Source organism: Staurois parvus, unplaced genomic scaffold (assembly GCF_062004578.1).
Source record: "Staurois parvus isolate SC_StPar_1 unplaced genomic scaffold, SC_StPar_1.0 ptg000619l, whole genome shotgun sequence".
Taxonomy (NCBI): Eukaryota; Metazoa; Chordata; class Amphibia; order Anura; family Ranidae; genus Staurois; species Staurois parvus.
Genome location: NW_028318415.1, coordinates 1,720,893 through 1,741,541, shown reverse-complemented (window position 1 = coordinate 1,741,541; position 20,649 = coordinate 1,720,893). Strand labels below are relative to the sequence as shown.

Below are 20,649 nucleotides of genomic sequence, written 5' to 3'. Positions count from 1 at the left end.
AGACAAAGCAATACTAAACCGGAACACTGAAACACACAGACACATAGTGAAACTTAGGACAAGGTTACAGCTTGAAAAATACATTCCTCCTTTGACTGCTCTAAAGCTGCAAAAAAGTGAAACTGACCCTGACCACTTCTTAATTGCATCTGTTTAAAGCGGAAATCTGTCCTTCTTGAAAGAAAAAAAACAAAATCTGTCTTTGAACTTTACAAACTTTCCTGCTTAGCTGCCCAGGAATGCAGATGCATAGGTAATAAACCGTTGCAGAAACTTTGCTGAAGAGATGCAGCTGGATTTGCAACTCATTATGTCGTCAATTTGCCTGATAAATGTCCCCTTCTATTTAAGCCCATTTCCTATGAGCCCAGCCTCATTTACACACCTGTGTAGAAGGCTCACAGTAATCCAGGACTGAGCAACAGTCCCCCGACATTGCAAGAATATGCACTCTGCTGCAACTATGGTGCCTAATAGCTCACAGGCAGAGATACCTACAGACGCCGTGCCCTACAGCACCCACAGACCGCCGCGACTAGCCAGCAGTTGACCCAGCTGCCCACCACTCTCCCTCTCCTCCCACAGATGAACCCGGCTACGAGACCCGACTCAGCCTCCGCCACTTTGCGACAAACTCTCCACATCAATACGCCCTGATGTGAAACCTTTCACCTCCCTCAATTGACCAGCACTCCGCTCACCCTCCTAATATGCCACCTGTACTCCTCCTCCTCGTACACCTCTCCTCCATTCCCAAAATCTCCTCCCTCTACCCCCCTACTCCCCCAAAACAACTATACATCACACCCTCACTACTTCCATCTCACCACCTCCTCCTGAAACTCCACTCTACCACCGACCCACATGCTCTTGCACATCCCGCTCCCATGCCACCTCTCTCACCCTTCTTCTCCTAACCGCCGGGGACATCTCCCCGAACCCTGGCCCCTCACCACCTCACTCACCCACTAGGCACCCTCCCACTCCCTCAAATCACCGCAACCCCCTCAACCTTATACCTGTCCCCCTCCTCCCCGCATCCACCCCTCCACTCTCGGTTGAACTCCTGAACGCCCGGTTTGCAACAAGCTCAACGCCATCCATGACCTCTTTATCTCCCACTCCCTCAACCTCCTAGCGGTCACCGGAACCTGGATCCAAGCCACTGACTCCACCTCCCCTGCGGCATTCTCCTATGGAGGTCTTGTCTATTCCCATTCACCCAGACTGAGCGGTCGTAGAGGTGGTGGGGTCGGCATGCTCTTATCACCACTGAGCACCTTCAAGGTCCTCCCAAACCCCCCCTCTCTATCCTTCTCCTCCTTCGAGGCCCACTGCATCCGGCTTCTCTCCCACCCCTCTGAGGATTGCAGTAATCCATCGGCCTCCTGGACCCGTATCCCGCTTCCTCGACGACTTTTCCACCTGGCTACCCTTCTTCCTCTCCTCTGAGCTACCCACCATCATCCTTGGTGACTTCAATATCCCGATCAACGTCAACAACCCGGCTACATCCCAACTCCTCCACTTAACCTCTTCTTTTGCAGTCACACAGTGCACACAATCCTCCACCCACACCGACGGGAACACACTGGACCTCGTTTTCGCTTACCTCTGCACCCTCTACGACCTCACAAACACCCCTTTCCCTCTCTCTGACCACAACTTCAATATGTTCTCCGTCTCCCCGTCCTCTAACACCTCCCCCCCAAATGTCAAACGATCACCAGCCATAACCTCCGCTGCCTGAACCCGGCCCCTCTCCACTCTGCAGCTGACCGTCTGTACGACAGTATCCTTCCACTGTCATGCCTTGACCTGGACACTACTGCGTATAATAAATCGCTGTCAGCTGCCTTAGACTTCTTAGCACCCCTAACCACACGTAGCATTAGACCCCAACCGCTTCAACCCTGGCAGAACGACCACACTAAAAATCTTAAACGACGCAGTCGCGCGCTGGAACGATTATGGCACAAAACCAGATCCCCTCGAGCGTTCTCCCTCTACAAATCCACCTTCCTCACCTACACCTCCTCCCTCCATGCCGCCAAACAAGCCTACTTCGTAACCCTCATCAACACCCTCTCTACCTGTCCTCGCTGGCTCTTCTCCACTTTCAACTCCCTACTCTTGCCCCCCCCCCCCCCCACCTCCACCCAGTACCTCACTCACCGCCCACAAGATTGCCAATCACTTCCAAAACAAGATTGACGCAATCCGTAAGGACATCGCCAATGCTCAATCTACCTCCCCACCTAGCCTCCCTCCCACTCAGGGCCGGACTGACAACTCATGGGGACCGTGTCCTTGCCCAAACTCAAAAACGCCTATGAAAAAGGTACCAGAGGCATCTCATGGGGCCCCCCCACTGACCCCGGGCTCTCGGGCAGTGCCCGAGTTTCCAAATGGTCAGTCCGCCCCTGCTCCCACGATAACCCCATCAACTCTCCCCTCCTCTGACCTCGCAACCTCTCTGTCCCCCACCACACCTAGCATCCCACACACTATAACCTCCCCAACACTCCGCTCCTTCAGCCTTGCTACCACTGAGGTCGTCACTAAGGTCTTCTCAGAAGCCCACCTCACCACTTGCCCCCTTGACCCTGTCCCCACACAACTCCTCCGGCCACCCTCCTCCTCCATCCTACGCTCCCTCACCCACATCTTCAATCTCTACCTCTGGCGCATTCCCCTCCCCCCTAAAGCACTGACCTGAACAACCTTAGACCCATCTCCCTGCTGCCATTTACATCCAAGCTCCTTGAGCGCTTAGTCTACAATCGCCTAAGCTCCCACCTCACTGACAACAACCTCCTCGATCCACTACAGTCTGGCTTCCGTCCCCTACACTCCACTGAAACCGCCCTACTCAAAACCTGCTAACTGCCAAAGCTAATGGCCACTACTCAGTCCTCCTACGCCTTCGACACAGTTGACCACCCCCTGCTCAATAAACTACACTCCCTCGGCATCAGAGACTCCGCTGTCTCCTGGCTCTCCTCTATCTATCCCAACACTCCTTCAACGTTACCTATAACACTACCACCTCCCCTCGCTGTTGGGGTCCCCCAAGCCTCTGTCCTCGGGCCCCTTCTCTTCTCCATCTACACCTCCTCCCTCAGAAAACTGATACACTCCCACGGCTTCAACTATCACCTCTACGCCAATGACACGCAAATTTACCTCTCCACCCCTCACCCCTTCAGTCTCCGCCCGTATCACCCACCTACTGAACGACAGACTGGATGTCGCTCCATTTCCTCAAATTGAACCTTTCCAAAACCGAGCTCCTAATTTTCCCCCCAGCCCGCGCCCCCCCCCCCAATCCTTTCCTTCACGACCAAGAACGCCACCATCAGTCCCACCCCCCCAAGCCAAAGTCCTAGGTGTCAATCTAGTCTCAAACCTGTCCTTCCAACCCCATGTCCAATCGCTGGCAAACTTATGCAGGCTCCACCTCCGCAACATCTCCAAAATACGTACGTTCCTAACCCCAGACACTACTAAACAACTCGCTCACTCCCTTATTATCTCACGTCCCTTATTATCTCACTCAAACCTGTCCTTCCAACCCCAGACACTACTAAACAACTCGTTCACTCCCTTATTATCTCACGTCTGGACTACTGCAACTCCCTTCTCACTGGCCTACCCCAACACAGGCTATCCCCGCTTCAGTCTATCCTGAACTCAGCGGCCAGACTCATCCACCTTACCAACCGCTCCGCTTCTGTCACCCCCTCTGTCATTCTGGCTTCCGATTGCCCAATGCATTAAATTCAAACTACTAACATTGACATACAAAGCCATTCATAACGCTGCCCCAAACTACCTCACCGACCTGATACCCAAATACCACCCAACCCGGACTCTTCGCTCCTCACAAGACCTCCTACTTTCTAGCTCCCTGGTCTCCTCCTCCCTCCTCTGCAGGACTTCTCCAGGATTTCCCCCATCCTCTGGAACTCACTACCCCAATCCATCAGACTGTCACCTATCCTCCTCACCATTAGGCGCACCCTGAAAACCCATCTCTTCAGGGAAGCCTACCTCACTCTCACCTAACAGCCGATCTCGTCCACTCCTCCTACCACTCCATCCCCCACAGCCACTTTCTCCTGTACCACTATACCCTCTCTCCTAGATTGTAAGCTCGAAAGAGCAGGGCCGTCGAACTCCTCATGTATTGTTTTGTTACTGTATTGTCTCATGTACTGTCCCCCACTATAATGTACAGCGCTGAGCAAACCTTTTGGCGCTATATAAATACTGTATTCTAATAATAATAATAATAATAATGGTGCCCCAGACAGCCAACCTGACGGGACTCCCCTCAAATAAAAAAAAACAAAAAAAAAAACAAAAAAAACAGTTTACTAGGCTTCAGTAATGAATGAACACAGTGAGTAATCAGTAGCAATACCTCATTGTGTTCATTCAGGAAAGGAAGGGGCTGGTAAATGTGACATATTTAGAGGACCTTTTCCCCACTCTCCATCCTGAAGGATGCTATTTTGCACTTGCTGCTGCTGGTATGAAGGAGAGGAGGGAAGCTGGCATCACTGCGGGGGAGGAGGCACACAAGGAGGCCTGGGCAGCAGGGGGAAATGTTTAAAGCACAGGGAGGGTGATAGGTGTGTCCGGGGCAATTACTGGAACTGATCCCCTGTATGGCTCCCCCAGCAGCAGCTAAAAGCCAGCAAGAAGGAGAGGGAAGAAGCTAGCTTTTAGTTGCTGCAGAGAGCCATACAGGGGATCGGTTCAAGTAATTGCCCCCTCCCACAGCTGCTGAAAGCCAGCAAGAAGATGAGGGAAGAAGCCAGATTTTAGTTGCTGCAGAGAGCCATACAGGGGATCGGTTCCAGTAATTGCCCCCTCCCACAGCTGCTGAAAGCCAGCAAGAAGATGAGGGAAGAAGCCAGATTTTAGTTGCTGCAGAGAGCCATACAGGGGATCGGTTCCAGTAATTGGATTTAATTGAAGAGATGGTTATATGTATACTTTAACTTTTCTCTACAATACACAACACAAAAGACCCTGATAAAGATTCATGAGCCAACTTTAAGCTTGTTTTGAGCTCATCTCTATTGTAATCATCATTTTATGGGGAATAATATTTTAAATGGGCTCAAAACTTTAAAACACAATCTAGTTAGACAACCCTGACCTAATATAAACTCGGTTTCCCTTATGAAGAACAATAAACATTGCGTCAATGAAACGGAAGAGTTCTATCACTTGTCATCTGCTTACCTTATCTTCATTATGATACACCTTATATAAATATTGTTTTTACCACTGAACAAATTGTCATATTTTATAGCAGGGACTACCTGAGTGGAAGATGTTCCACGTCTGCTGTCAGGTCAGTAAGGCAAAATCCTTTATGACATTGTCTGGCATGACACAAAACAGCTTTTGAGAAGTGTCAGGAAATGGGCAGCCTAATAGAAGATTTGGAGCATCTCCAGGAAGTTATTCCTGTCAAGATATAGATTATTACTATTAAACCTTTTCTAAAAGGCAGCAATGTCAAGAGGACGAAGATGTTCTGCAAATAGCAGACTGTGTTTAACTAACATGTCCTATGTAATAAAAGATTTATAATTTATCAGGTAGATAGTTTCACTGAGGAGCAAATGGATTGGAATTAACTTGACAAATGCATACTGTATAACTATAGATTTCCAAGGCGCATAATACTATTATGGTACTGTTTATTATGTGTAAATAATTTAGCTGTAAAAGCGATGGATAGAGACCCCTTTCTAAGTACAGACAATGCTACTGGATGCCAGTCAACCTAGAAGAAGAGAAGAGCAGCAGAGCATCCCTGAAGAGATAATTCTAGTGAGAGGGACAGCACCAGAGAAAAAAGGTGATTATTGCAGCTGGAGCTGCTCTATTTTTTTTGCAGCGCACCCCCGGAAGAGCCACTGGTGAACTTATTCCTATTTCCCCACTTACAGCACACACAGACAGGCACACAGCATTTTCCTCATCCTTTCACTGTCTCCAAGGAACAATCTAGGGTTTTCTTTTTGTTTGTTTTTATTGGGAAGTTTGAAGTATGGATAAGGTGAGGGATACGCCAATAAACTGAAGAACTAAACAACTTGAGGACGCGTTAACTTTCTGGCTGCACTATATGGAAAAAAAAATGTGCCACAGGATCTCTATCCTGACGGTGACTAGTACCTCTGCCAGAGATTACCAGCTGCACACTCTCACTAACTTTTCAACAATGGGGTCATTTACTCATAGCCACAAAATTATTGTTTGCCCCCTGTTGGTATCCACCAGTCGCTTTCTAGTGAGAAGGATGTAGACCATACCACCATGGGACAGCTGGGTTCTCTCTCACCAACTTCCTCCTGGCTCTCTACAGTGACCTTCTCCAGACCCAACTTGATCCTTGGACTTAAGCTTGTGAATAGTCCCCCCAGCTAAACCTAGCTGGGCTCTTAATATCTTTCACTTCTAGTATTTTGCCTCAGGTGCAAAGTCCCCTGCTCAGGAGTCTCCTCCAGCAGCGTTGGACCCAGGAACACTGCACTGCGGCCTCAGGCTTCAGACTATTCAAAGGCTCTCCAACTACCTACTGAGCACACCTCTCCAGGGATTGGGTGAGTACACATTACCATGGCTTCAATGCGTAGCTTTATAATGCGGCAATCTTAACTCGACATGTCAAGTTTCACAGACAGCATCGCCTGTCAAATTTGCCCATTGAGCTCAATGGTTGGCTTGCAGTTGCGACACCAGTATTTCAATGCAAATTTGGCTGGAAAACAACAAAAAAACAAACAACAAAAAATTACATTTAGGAGGCAGTAGTATCACCTTATGCACTAACAGTGTGTCTTCAAGGGGCATTAAATACTATACTGCATTAAGTACAGAGCAGAGTGCATGGTTCAGGGATGTGCTGCATACAGAGTACAGGGTTCAGGGGTGCATTCTTTTCCCATAAATTGCCCCCTCCCCCAGCACAGCGCTCTACTCCCACCCCCAAATCCCCCTCCTTGACAGTACCTGATAGAGAACTGCAGGATAGGTTACTCGGGAGAAGATTGTAGTGTAGCTGCGGGGCATGTGGGGTCATGGGCACAGGGTTCAGGAGTTGTAGCATCCAGACAAGCACTGGGTTCCAACTACCTATTCATGCAGAGAGGCGACAGGTGGAACACAGTTGAGATCACTCTGCAGCCAAAGTTAGAGGTGCAGGGTCGGCAAAGGCGGTTGCCGGCTCTAGCCTGGTTTTATTTAAAAATAATCCAAACTGGCTCCAAACTCTGCCTGGATATGTGGCTGCTGGTGCTGCCTCAAGGTGTCAAGGGGTTCTTTCTTACACTTGCTGAGCCAACATTAAACTGCCTGAAAAAAGGTTTCTGATTTTGCACTCTCCAGCTTTAGTGAATAAGCCCCTTACTGACAGATGTAAAAATCACTGATTGGTGGCTACGGGGTGTACATATGCCATGGCCGCGATACTGTGATTCACAGCCATGGCAGAAATTATACCCCTGTCAAACAAGACCCATTCAAGTGATTAGGGCTGCTCTGCAAGTGCCCTGCAACCATGTGCAAAGCATGTGGTTGCGGTATGCTAGTGCGGGGTTAAAGCAGGCAGTAAGGAACCAATATGCCTCCTCAACGTCTGTCAAATGCTCTCTGATGAGCAATCCAAATACAGACCGCTCCTCAGCGAGCAAAACACATGTGAACAAACCCATCATTTAATTAGCCAAACAAATATTTTAAGAACTTTATTTTTTTTAAATTAACTGCCCTGTTGGGGGGGGGGGGGGCTTTGGTGAAATATCAGGGGTCTAAACAGAACCCGGATGTCTCACTTTTGAGACAGAGAAAGGGAATGAGAACAGATTCCTCAGTTTCTCTCTTCAGTCTCAAATGCACAGATCAGTGAATAGGAAAGCTTCCTGTTCATTTACAAATTGAGGCATAGTAAACACAGTTTACTATGTTTCAGTGATGAATGGACACAGGAGGCATCGGTACCAATTGATCACTGTGTTCATTCAGGAAAGAAAAGGGATGGTAAATTTGACATATTTACCAGCTCCCCATCTGGAAATTACCCGTGTGCCCTTAGCAGCTGCCAGCAGGAGGGAGAAGGAAGCAGCAGTGCCATGGGGGAAGCGCACACAGGGGGGCCTGGACAGCAGGTGAAAGGGGGGCACACAGAAGGACCTGAACTGCAGGGGGGTGGGGGGATGTGGAGGCACAAATAACGACTTAATATTGAACCCTCCGGACTAAGACTGGGATGCCATTAAAGTTCATGTGCGTGTAAAGGTAGGTATCCCAAAACTTTTGGCAATATAGTGCTGCACTGTATAGTTCCAAATATACAGTGTCTCCTCCTTCCTTAACTCAATACTTACAAGCTATTCTCTTTCCAACATTTTCTCAGGATCAGAAAAGACTTCCTTTATGCCTCTTTTACTACCTATGGAGCTTTAAAGGCAGTATGCAGATATACTTCAACACCAATCCTCTACAATTATATAACCTCAAATATAAATGACAGCATCTCTCAGATGGTGTCTGAAGAGACATCATTATCCCTGGTTTTCTCTACCCTATCTACCTTACAACTGATATTAAAATACTGGCTCAATTGCTTGCTAGAAAACAGAGTACAGCCATTGCTTCTATATTTTAATGGGACCAGGCTGGATTTATGCCCCAGAAAATAATCTGTCAATCCCAGATGTAATTTCCCTAATATCCAGAGCAACACTGAAAATACGAACAAGTACTTTTATTTAGATGCGGTCAAGGCCATGACAGCTTTAAGTGGTCCTATTTGCGAAAGGTACTTGAGAACTTTGGAATTGGTAACACCTTTATTATGTGGACAAAACTTCTTTATTCAAATTCTACAACCAAAATAGTCAGAAGTGGTGATGTCTCCAGTCCATTTCAACATAAGAGGTGCACCAATGATTGACAAAGTTGAGCCAAAATCAGGACAATAACTGTTCCAACAGGCCTAACAACAAAAATGATCAAATTACCCAGCTTCAGAGTGCCGATGCCAAAACCTTGCAGCCAAAAGCTGCATCCGCAGAGGATTGGAAATCTACCTGGTTAAAGTTTGAAAATGTATCAACAGAGGATCAGATGATGGCCTTACAAAGCTGGACTACAGAGATTTGGTGCTGGAAAGCTCAGGAAACTTCTACTGATCTGGTTGAATGAGCGCGCAAGATTTGTCCTTTAGAGTGTAAAGCTCTGGTGATCATGGTTCTTATCCATCGAGTGTTGGTAGACTTTAACCACTTCCCACTCAGCCTATAGTCAAATGACAGCTGGGCAGGACATTCACAGGAACAGGGCATGCTTGGGTGAGATCTGTCACCTCCTGGGTGATGACCAGTGTACCAGCCACGGCCAGTGCCATGTGATTGCTGTGACCAATCACAGCAGGTCGCATGACAATTTTGAACAATGGATGGCATTCATTCATGCCATCCATAGTGCACTATTGTGTTAATCTCTGTTATTGGTCACAGTAATCACATGGTACAGACAGGGCCAATCACAGCCCATCTGTACCATGTGATTAGCTGTGGGCAATGAAAGATAACTACAATAGAAACATTGAATGAATCAATTTCATTCAGTAAAAATGGTTCCTTATGCCAGTGGAAGTCACTAGCATAAGCAATCATAATGTGTAAAAAAATAAAAATAAAACATAAATCCTGATATCTTCCCTAGAGTAGTACAATGTTAGTATGGGGTAACATTATATTGCTCTGGTCACAGTGTGTTAAAATAAAAAAAAAATCGTAAAAAAGAACAAATATAAAAAAATAACAAAAAAATTGTTTGTGGACTCTAACTTTCCTACAGATTAAATAATAAACACTGATTTTATTTAGGTTATTTTCACCAAAGAAATGTAGCAGAATTCTGTCTGGCCTAAATTTGTAGCATTAACATTATTTGCAAACTTTATACACCGACTTCACAACTGCGACAAGTCATAAAGTCATATTGTAATTTAACATTATTAAAAATTACCTTTCCTTTTCAATTTGAAGTACTGTAATTTTTTTAAAATGCAATATGGCTACCTGAAGGTGTTTTGTACAGATGGTGTACAGATTGCCCCCTGGAATTGTAATTTCCTGCTTGAGTGATTGGCTTACTGATTTTTCCAAAGTTTGCACTAGGCTACAAATCAATTTTTGGCTTCCTCTGCAACAAAAATGTCATTTTTGGCTAGATACTCCCAAAGGGAAATCATGTCTAAAGGGATGCAGAGCTTTCCAATTTCCTCATTAGAACCCTGCTGGTGCAGCAGCTATTGATGATTATAAGGCCTCATGTACACAGGACGTTTTTAAAAACACTTCTCTTGGCAGCAGCGTTTTGGCAGAAAAAAACGCCTGACACTTGTCAAAATGTCTACCGCTTTTACAAGCGTTTAGGCACATTTACAAGCGTCAAGTTCATGGGCAATAATTCTTTTCATTGGCGAGAACAAAAATGTATTCTGGCCATTGTAATGAATTATCTTTTATATTTTACCACCTGGTATCTATAGGTAAAAACAGCGTAGTTGCCATTTTCTAAAAACCCAGGATACCAAGTTTAGAACCTAACCTGGAAGTCTGGTGCTAGTGCTTTTTATCCCATTGGGTAAATTTAATAAAACTTTACTTTCCAAAGTAGTCTTCCAGGACAGCTTCACTTGAGAGATGGGCCCCCCTATGACTATGTGCTAGAGCATGAAACGCGTCAGGGAGGAGCTACAGCGTCTTGACGTCACACTGCCACTGGTGGCCATCTTGGATACACATGGTCAGTCTGTTTTTCCTGTTCTTGCACCTTGATTTGGCAATAAACAAATCCTCTGGTTTTACAGTATCACGCTATGTGGCATCCTTTTTTGGGCTCTCTGTGAGTCTAACCATTCACAGAGCCTTAGAGAAAACCTGACGTTTGCTGGTACTAATTGGAGGACCCTGAAGGGAACAGGAACCTGGCTATCATTATAGTGGATGATCTGGCTAACCTGATGAAATCGCGCATCTGGTGAGTGCGCAATTTACTTATCGGTCACACCATCTACCACTCTGGAATAAGCAATTGGAATACCTATTTGAAATCCTCCATGATCCCATGTTCAATCTATTGGACTTTCACCTATCACTTTAAGTGGTCTGTGTTATGCACTGTATATTTATATTCAATATATTTACATATGTTTAAACACCTATGTCACGATTTGGAATTTTTTTGCACTATCACCACTTTATAAGTTTAGGAGCTGAATGAGCTATTATTCTTCATTATTATTTTAGCACTTTTATATATTCATTTGATACTAGCGCTGCACCCTATTTTTAGTTTAGGTATAGTGAGATGCTTGTAGAAGACTTAGATGGCAGGATCAGCTACAGGAATAGGCCAATTTTCAGTGAACTCTTTTTCCAGGGGGTAGAGTTCAACAGAGATATTAGGAGGAATGAAAATCCTTTCTGGTGTGATCCAATCGTTATAGAGTGCACATTCTATTTGTTCATAACAGGGAATGTCTTAGAAGATTTTGCAGGTCTATTTGTACCGAAAGGGGCATGCGAGATAAAAGTCAATCTGAATGCCAAGGCTTTTGTGGACAGCAGCAGTGAGCTTTGCCACTTTAGCAAGCATGTTGTGTGTAGTTTCCTCTTCAATTATACTGCAGTCTGGGGAGTAGAAAAACAGGCCTGGTGTGTTTGAGGCCTGGATAGAGATGACTGTATCACTACTGTTATTTGGCTGAAGAACTGAGACAAAGATGCAGAGAAATATGCTTTGGTCAAGTAGGCCTCATGTTTCGTGACTGAATAGAGCTAGGATCGTGTGCAGACCAGTACTAGAATGCAAGGAGTGCATCATCACTCTGAGGTTGTGTTGTTCAGGCCTTTGTAGTGAATGTTAGCAAAAATCTTGCCATGGTTCCCTTTCACCTGTTCTTTGCTATAGCGATTGGTGAGGCTGTTCCCCTATGGCGTACTCAGAGTAGGGTGTGGAATATAGGGCAAGTGTGTCCAGGAGAACGCAGGAACCTGTGTGTAGACCGTCCTGCACGAATCCTTGTGGCAAAAGGACAGTAGGAAGCACCGAGCACCTTCAAGAGCTCTAAAGTGTAGGACCTGTGGTGCGTTATCACACATGAATACCCACCTTAGACTATGTTCTGAGTTTAGTTTCAGCGCTAAATTTTAAAAGTATACATTGTAAATTGAATACAATTCAAATATAAGCCTGGTAACTTCTAGTTGGGATGAGCGCTGCTCAGCCACCTACAGGCCGCTTTGAATTTTATAAATGAATACAAAGCTTCCTCTGAATGGGTGAGTCGGAGACTGATGTCATCCACCCGCCTCAGCCAATCTAGGAAAACCTTGTATTCATTCATAGAATACAAATCTCCCTGTGCATGGCTGATCAGTGCTCAGCTCGACTCCATTTAGTTCCAAGAATGGTATAGGAAGTTTTAGTCCAGCTGCTAGAAAACATCCCTGTATACTACACATAACTTAGGCTATATACAGTTTAAACATCACTTACATCTAGTAGTGAAGGTAATCGTTTATTTACACCAGATTGGTCCAAATGGACCATTTAAACTTCACTAAAACATGGTGATCACTTTTACACAATTTTATAAATTATGCTATGCGAATGGGGTCAAGTAACACATATAAAGTAGGCATTATCCCAATTTGGCTGCAAAATTGGAAATACACTTTAAAAGTACTGAAGCCAGACTATAAGTGTGACAGTGCGGTAGCCAGCATTTCCAGGAGAAATCAGCAATGGGAGCCTCCATATTTTGCTCAGAAAAGGTTTTCCTTAAAAGAGACAATAAGTGATGCAAATCCTGATTATAAACACCAAAGTTTTCTTTTCAGTAAGACTCATGCATGTAGAAAAGGCACTCACTCTTTAAAATGACTGGCACACATAGGTGGTTGGCACACTTTCACTTGCCCTTGGAATAGAAATAACTTGCAGTGCTTTGGAATGTCCGATGCTTGCGTTTTGCTCATCCCTCTACAGATAGCAAGCAGCAGAGCTTAGCATACATAGGGGGAAGACTATGAAGCATAATACATATTTTTTTTTCATTCATTGCAGAACGTCTGGTATCACCAATTCACAAACCCCACTGAGATGGAGTTCTCCTTCCTCACTACTGTCAATTAATGTATTCCAAAGAGCCTTCAAAAGGACCCTGTGCTACGTAATTCCACTTTGAAAAAGCAACAAGACCATGCAACGTTCACCAAGGAAAGCTGTTTGAATGTCATAAGTGCAAGGCTTGTTAAGAGACAATTAAGGCAAAACAATGGAGGTGCAAGAACATCAAACAAATAAATGGTATATACAGTTAAAACTATTCATTTTATAGAACTCATGTAGAAAAAAAAAAATTACTTTGTTTTTATCCAAACTAATATTCCGTAATTCTGTTACAGATGGGAAAATGATGATATTTGGTTTACCTTTAAAATCTTTTTCCTCGAGTACATTTCAGGGCACTAGGTACTTACTATTCATGACTACCTTGGTTATGCTGCCACCTTCAGGTGAACGGACACTGGCCAAAAAAAAAGAAGGAAATTCCCACCCAGGCATATCCCCTTCCATCTCAGCGAAGCCTAGGTTTTGCAATAGGCATTAAGGAAGAGACAAAAGGGGAGGAATCCCTTTGTCCTGTGAGATTTTCCAAGCAAAGGATTTTACAAGTACACCAAAAATCCTAATTTCTTAATCATACATCACTGGATACTGGTTACTTCTTATTCATAACTACTTGGGATACATGGGATGTCCTAAAGCACTCAACATGAGGAGTAGGCAACACAGTGAAAGTCAGACAGCTTTATGTCCTAATTCTCTATGCACCCTGATTCAGGTGGAACAAAGAAAGCGTCATGGGGAAAAACAAAAGGGGGGGGGGCACCAAGGCCTCAACACTACTTTATCCTTGAAGTGTGGCCAACTCCAAGATTAAGTGAAGGTCCCACAGAGATGAGGATTTGGGGTGGAGGGGCACACAGACTTTTACAAAAGAATAGGACACAGCAGATATGTGAAGTAAAATGTTCAAGGCTGAGATCTGCCCCTTGTTGGTACTTAAAAGAGGTATTAGGCTAAGTTCACATTTAAGTGGGGTTTGCGCGGGAGCAGCAGTCCATTTATTTGAATAGGCTGCTGTGCCTTACATTTCCTGCAGAAAAAATAAAAAGTGTGCCCGCACCATTTTAAAAATGCAGCCACAGGGAAATCACATGGTAATTTTGCACCATGTGACTGCCCTGCGGTTCAATACTGATTTAAAGCCAAAGACATTTCTACAACAGATTGGGAAAACCCAAAATGTGCTGCACAACATATTGCTGCATATGAAATTTGTGAGCTTCACAGCAGGTGAAAGGGTTTCCATGCACAGTAGTACACCTTCCTGGATCTCAGGGTTTGGTTTTCAATGACTATGCCATCATAGCCAGTGGCCATAAAGCAGAATGGAAGAAGCAAATCTGAAAGAGCCCAAGTGAACGAAAGCTATGCTGACTTGCATCATCCAATCATATGCAAGCAAATATGCATTTTCTGTTTCATTTTGCTTGCCTTATATTGGGTTTTCTTTGCAAACTGAAGCATCACCTCATTTACTAAGCTCTGGAGCAAATGCCCTTGCAGAGTTCAACTGTACTTGGAAAGTACACAGTTTATTTACCTTTATTAAATCAGCCCTAATGTCTCCATACCACATTCTTTTTAGCTAAGCCCAAGAAAGGAGATCTTCAAAAGAGGGATCAGTAGGCACATCCATCACCAAAAGGACACTAGTTAAAAAAGGTGTCTTAGCTGGACCGGGTGGGGTTATGCCTGGGCAGGGATTTTCTGCCTTTTTTGGCCAGTGCACAGTGCCCTGAAGGTTGAAGCATAAGAAATCATGAACAAGAGGTACCCTGTGATCTATGATTAACAAATGAAGACATCCTAACCACTTCAGTACTGGGCACTTTCACCCCCTTCCAGCCCAAGTCAATTTTCAGCTTTCAGTGCTGTTGCACTTTGAATGACATTTGCGTGGTTATACAACACTACCCAAATAAAACGTTTAGCATTTTTTGCAACAGACATCTTTCTTTTGGTGGTATTTAATAAACACAGTTTTTTCTAATTTTTGACTTTCCAGGAAAGCTTCACAAACATACTTCTTATCCAGCTGTTCTGTGTGAAATCCAGTGCCTGTCAGTTTAAAAGAAGACAGTTCCGTTTAAGTAGCTAATCCAGTTCCCACCAGAGTGCTCCTTCTCCTTACTGGCCAGCTCAGGGAATGCAGATCTACTGACTCAGTCTTCCTCCTATGAGCTGCTGGGTTGGTAGCTGCTCTCAGGCCTTCTGCTGAGCCGCTCCTTCCCTGCTGCATAGGTGGTCCTCGCTCTGGGGGCCGATGAGGTCCTGCGCTTCCATGTTTCCCTGCCTGAAGGTGAGCCCCTTCCCATCTGGGCTCCTGCTCTCCAGCCTCTCACTTCTCCATCTTCCACCTTAACTCTCCTGTTGAGCAGGTTCAGCCACTCTTAAGGGCTATCCTGACCCCATGCCAAGCCTCCTCCTTGGGAATTGGTCAGGATCCCCTAAGAGTGCAGACCAGCCACTCATCATAGATCAGGCGGAAGTTCCAGAGAGCTGGTCTGCAGAGGGTCTCAGCTGTAAGCAAAATTTGAGCTCCTCTGACTATTCCTCCTAGCAGCTACTCCACCTCTAACTAAAAAATAATCATCCAGCTCCCCCTACCTACCTAGGAGGGAGCTGTAATGCTTTCTTTCAGCCAACTCGCTATTGTTTCCTTAGATGCTGACAAGCTATTCCTAGGGCCACCAAACAAAGGCTAAAAGGGAGTTCTCCACGCCTTTGTTCGTTTGATATAAGATGAGGCTTCTTCCAACATCGATCTTATTGTATTCCCTCTTTGTCACATTTAGGATTTCCGCAGAAAGAATGGATAATGCTTTCTTAGGATCTGTGGAAGTCTGTTGCTACTTTAGGTAAAAAAAAATAAAAATATGAAGGCTCAGAGTGTGAATAACTTATGACTGTCTATCAAAATGTTACGATACGGTTATCTGGCAGACAGGGTTTGTAACTCAAGAACCATGCGTGCCGAGACCAAAGCTACCAATAACACTGTCTTAAAAATCTTAATGAACATTCTTGCAGCAGCTCAAAAGGTTCATGCCAAAAGCTTTACAATACCGTACCCAAATTCCAAGATTTGGGCTTCTGCCTTTTTCTTGCAATCGCTCTCAAAAATCTTTTAAAATGAATGTCTTACACAAATTTCCTTTCAAGAAAAAAATTGATTGCTACCTGTACCTCAATCATGCCAACCATTAATTTAACTGTGCCTGCTTGCAAGAATTCCAAAATTTTTATTGACAGTAGGTGCATGATCCATATTGTTGTCTGCCTACCAGTGAGAAAACAGTCCAAAATTTTATTGTAGATGGTGTTTGTGGTGCTTTTGCGACTGTTTAGGATGGCAGCCACAACCTTTTCTAATAGGTCTTTTTGATCGCTACTAAAGCTGGATTCTCTTTTCAAGGGTGATGGTATTTTCCTTGGGACAGGAGATCCTGTGTCGGAGGTAGTATCCAAGGATCTGTTATGCTTAGCTTTTTTAGGATTGAGCCAAAAATGAGTGATCAGGATGATCTTTGATTGTGTGGAGTTTAGCTTCTGTAGGACTCATGGAACTAATCAAAATGGTGGAAAAGCATAAAGCAGTTCTCCTTCCCATGATTGGGCTAGGGAATTTGTGCCCAAGCTTAAAAAGGTCTTTTTCTGGGGGAAGAAAAAAAAACACAAAAAAAACAAAAACAAAAAAAAAAAACCACACTCACTTTTGCGTTTTTCTTGGTGGCAAATAAATCTAATGTCCGGTGTCCTCAGTGGCCTCTGCAACCACCATTGTAAAAATCTGCGGGGCTGAGGAAAACCCAAAAGGCAGAGCGTTGAGTTGAAAGAAGTCTTCATCAGCCCCTTCAGAGCAAATCTATGGAATTTCTTTATGGTAATATGAAGGTATGCATCCTTTGGTTCTAGGGAAACCATGGAGATTCCTGGGGACATCTCTTACAGTATAGACTGACTCAATGCAAAACTTCATGAGCTTTATCTTCTCATTTACCTTCTTCAATTTTGTTCTTGTCCAAATTTTCGAAAACAGGTGTCCTGTTTTGGACAGTTTCCCACAGAGAAACAGAAAAATGATGGCAGAAAAAGATCAAAATCCATCAAGTCTGCCAATTTTGTTTTTTGTGGGGGGGTTGTGATTGTGGAGTGAAAGGGCTTGTTCTTCCTGTAGTTCAAATGTGTCATATAGAACTCTCAGGAGAGCTTCTGTTTCTTCAGAAGGAATAGAAATCTGTGTTTTTGGATCTTCCCTTTCCAATTCTCCTTCTTCAGAATCAGACATGTTAGTGGACTCTTCCTCCAGGTCCTCCGAAGCCCATTGCTTGCATTTCCTCCTGATTTCAGAGAGAAGGAAAGGTATACCTGTGCTTGAAGTGCTAGGCAAAGGCTCCATCTGAGTAGATTCTTGCCAAGTCACTTTCCTTTTTCATGGATTCTAAGAAACCTTTGATAAGTGGCCCCAACACTTTCTTTACCAATTTCTCAATGCAGACTTGAAAAAGTGCTTTGGGGCAAGAGCTGGATAGCCTCTTTCTACATGATGCCCCTTTTTTTTTTTTTTTTTTTTTTTTTTTTTTTTTAACTTCAGTGGGTACTTCCTCCTCCTTCTCCTTTCCTCTTCCTGGGTCCCAGCCTGTGGAGAGAGCACAGTCACCAGTAGGGACGTGGGCACATACCCCATGACTAAAGGGACTCGGTCACTAACACAAGCATCAGAGAGGCAAAAGGAATCCCAAAAGGGGTGCTACAGAGCAAACCATAACGCCACAAGAGTGCCCCCAGCCAAAATGCCTCAAATCAAGCAAGGTCAGAGCAAAAACAGACCCATAGAGCCCTACCTTATTGCTGTCCACTCCCTCTGCAGGAAATGCCTCCAGCAGGGCCACCTTGCACAAACAAAAGATGGGTCCCTACTGTCCAGAGGAAACACAAACAGAGGCACTGAGGGAGTGCAGGGACCTTTAAAAAAATGTGGATCAGGTGTGTCCTTTTAGGAGGAGCCCATCTCTCAAGTGAAGCTGTCCTGGAAGACTACTTTGGAAAGTCAAGTTTTATTACATTTACCCAATGGGATAATAAGCACTAGCACCAGACTTCCAGGTTAGGTTGTAAACTTGGTATCCTGGGTTTTTAGAAAATAGCAACTACACTGTTTTTACCTATAGACACAAGGTGGTAAAATATACCATAAGCTTGTGTTATAAGATTTTACTAATAACTAATATACTTAAATAGAGAATGCCCCCATATGATGTGGTTGCTGAGTTAAGTGGCAAATCAAAATCATAATACGTATGAGCAACTTTAGAAGTCTATAAAATAGGACACAAAATGTAACATGTGTGGCCACATTTAATCTTCAACAAGATACCTCAAATTATTTTAGAAAAACATTTTACTGTTGTATATTACAGCACATCTTTAGTTCTACTTACTTTCTTTAATTAGACTGCCACCCCCTGCCATGTCCAAATTATGAAATTGGCAAATAAAAAATACTTAATAAAATGAAGTATTTTTGTTTTTCCATTTTCACTGAACAGAAATAATTTTCCAAAGGCATATACTGTATTAGACATTTCTTAAATTTGAGTTCACCAGTTTTTCCTCAAGGCACAGACTGCGTTTGACTGCAAAACAAGGCACTTAGCATAATATCTGTCATTAAGTCACATTTAGTTTAACATTGATGTTCATTGCTGCTAATTCGGCCACAAAGTATCGAAAAACGTAAGGCACAGACACAGTGTCAATTGTATCAGAACGATCGCAGATCGCACAGTAGTGCTGTCTGTTCCGCATGGATGACCAGGATGGGGGAGGCTTCTCCAGGTAAGGGGACAGGAGGCTGCCACATTCTACACACACGTGAGCCTCAGACCTATCAGAACAGTTAAAAAGTCTATCATGGAGCAAGAAGGAGGTACCATGAGCCAGCAAGGCATCGCGTTCCATCTCTCCAAAACGTATACCTCCCTGTATGTTCCTGCCACCAACAGGTTGGTTGGTCACCTTGTCTCGAGCTCCTGTTGTCCTTACTTGGAACTTGTCAGAAACCATGTGGCGCAGTCGCTGGTAGTAGACCACACCAATGAAAATGTCTGCCTCTAGCTCTTCCCCACTAATACCACTGTACAATTTCTCTGTGCCATAGTAGTTATAGCCAGCTGCCTTTAACATCTCACCAAAATATTCCAGAGCTGAATTTTCTTCAGAGAAGGTAAAAGGTGTGGCATCATGGCACAAGCCATGCAAGGCTGCTGATTTACCAGCCATGCTCTCTATCAACATCCCAATGGTCATTCTTGATGGGAAACCGTGTGGGTTGAACAGAATGTCTGGCACCATTCCACTTTCAGTGAATGGCATATCCTCCGATGGCCAGAGTCTACTGAGAATTCCCTTCTGGCCATGCCGGCTGGCAAATTTATCTCCAATGGTTGGGTTGCGTGGCACCCTCATGGTGATGCAAACAGATTTAAACTTTCCTATGCCCAAGTCATTGCTGCAAACCTTTATGTTGTCCACAACACAGTCTTCTTTGCTCCTGAAACAAGACACAAACAAAATTTAAACAAGCTACCAAGGCACAGCAACTAGCAACTTAACAATATAAACATTACTTGGATATTAAACGATAACTTCAATAGTAAGGCCTCATTTACATGGACAGGCAAGGGGAATTAAAAATAGGCAGTTAAGCTACAGTTTTACCATCCCTCAAGCTACAAGTTAACATGGCCAGCAACAATGTAAGTATATAGTGCTGCAGTTGTGGTGCTGTGAAAATTCTATAACACATTCAAATGCATGGAGCCATTATGCAGCAGTGTGTAATGCAGGCAGTTGCAGCCCAGTTATACAGGCTTTCAAAAGGTTTCAAAAGCGATTCTAAACCTAGAAGGTTTTTTTTTCCCACCTTTAAAATAACAAACATGTCATACTGCTCTCTACAAAACCATTGCAGAGCAGGGAATCCCCAATCCATCTCTTCTTGGGTTGCCTGCCAGCACTTCTGGCTCCTCCCCACTGCCAAATGCCCCCATCGCAAGCCACTTGCAATAGAGACACCCATGTGGGCTTGCTTCTAAACTGGCTGTGTGTCCACCAACACACAAAGCATGGCTTGGTCAGCCCATGCCCCCTTATCCCCCAATGCTCTCTTCTCACTGGCTGTGACTGACAGCAGCAGGAGCCAATGGCTTCTGCCTCTCTGTTCAACGAGGAGAGAGAGTCAAGAGTTTCTGCTCTTGCGTACATCACTGGATTGAAATCAGGCTCAGGTGAGTATTTAGGAGGGGCGGGGGGAGAGGGCTGCATAGAATACATTAAGGTGAAAAAAAAAAAAAAAAACCCACCACGTCTGCCTTTAGAACCACTTTAAAACTGGCATCCACATGAGGAGACCTA

General features: G+C 44.4%; 1 protein-coding gene and 1 long non-coding RNA gene across 2 annotated transcripts in view; one reads left to right on the top strand and one right to left on the bottom strand.

Moving 5' to 3' along the window:
• LOC149449419 (uncharacterized) overlaps window positions 1-13,628 on the top strand; it is a 32,872-nt gene extending 19,244 nt beyond the window's left edge. Inside the window, exon 3 of the long non-coding RNA XR_016315403.1 lies at window positions 13,168-13,628. This is a non-coding gene — a long non-coding RNA (uncharacterized LOC149449419). The remainder of the gene's footprint in view (window positions 1-13,167) is intronic.
• Window positions 13,629-18,573: 4,945 nt separating this feature from the next.
• Window positions 18,574-20,649, bottom strand: part of POLR1B (RNA polymerase I subunit B) — a 47,287-nt gene continuing 45,211 nt past the window's right edge. Inside the window, exon 15 of the mRNA XM_089693267.1 lies at window positions 18,574-19,786. Within this exon, the coding sequence (XP_089549393.1) occupies window positions 18,904-19,786 (883 nt within the window). The 3' untranslated portion in view covers window positions 18,574-18,903. The remainder of the gene's footprint in view (window positions 19,787-20,649) is intronic.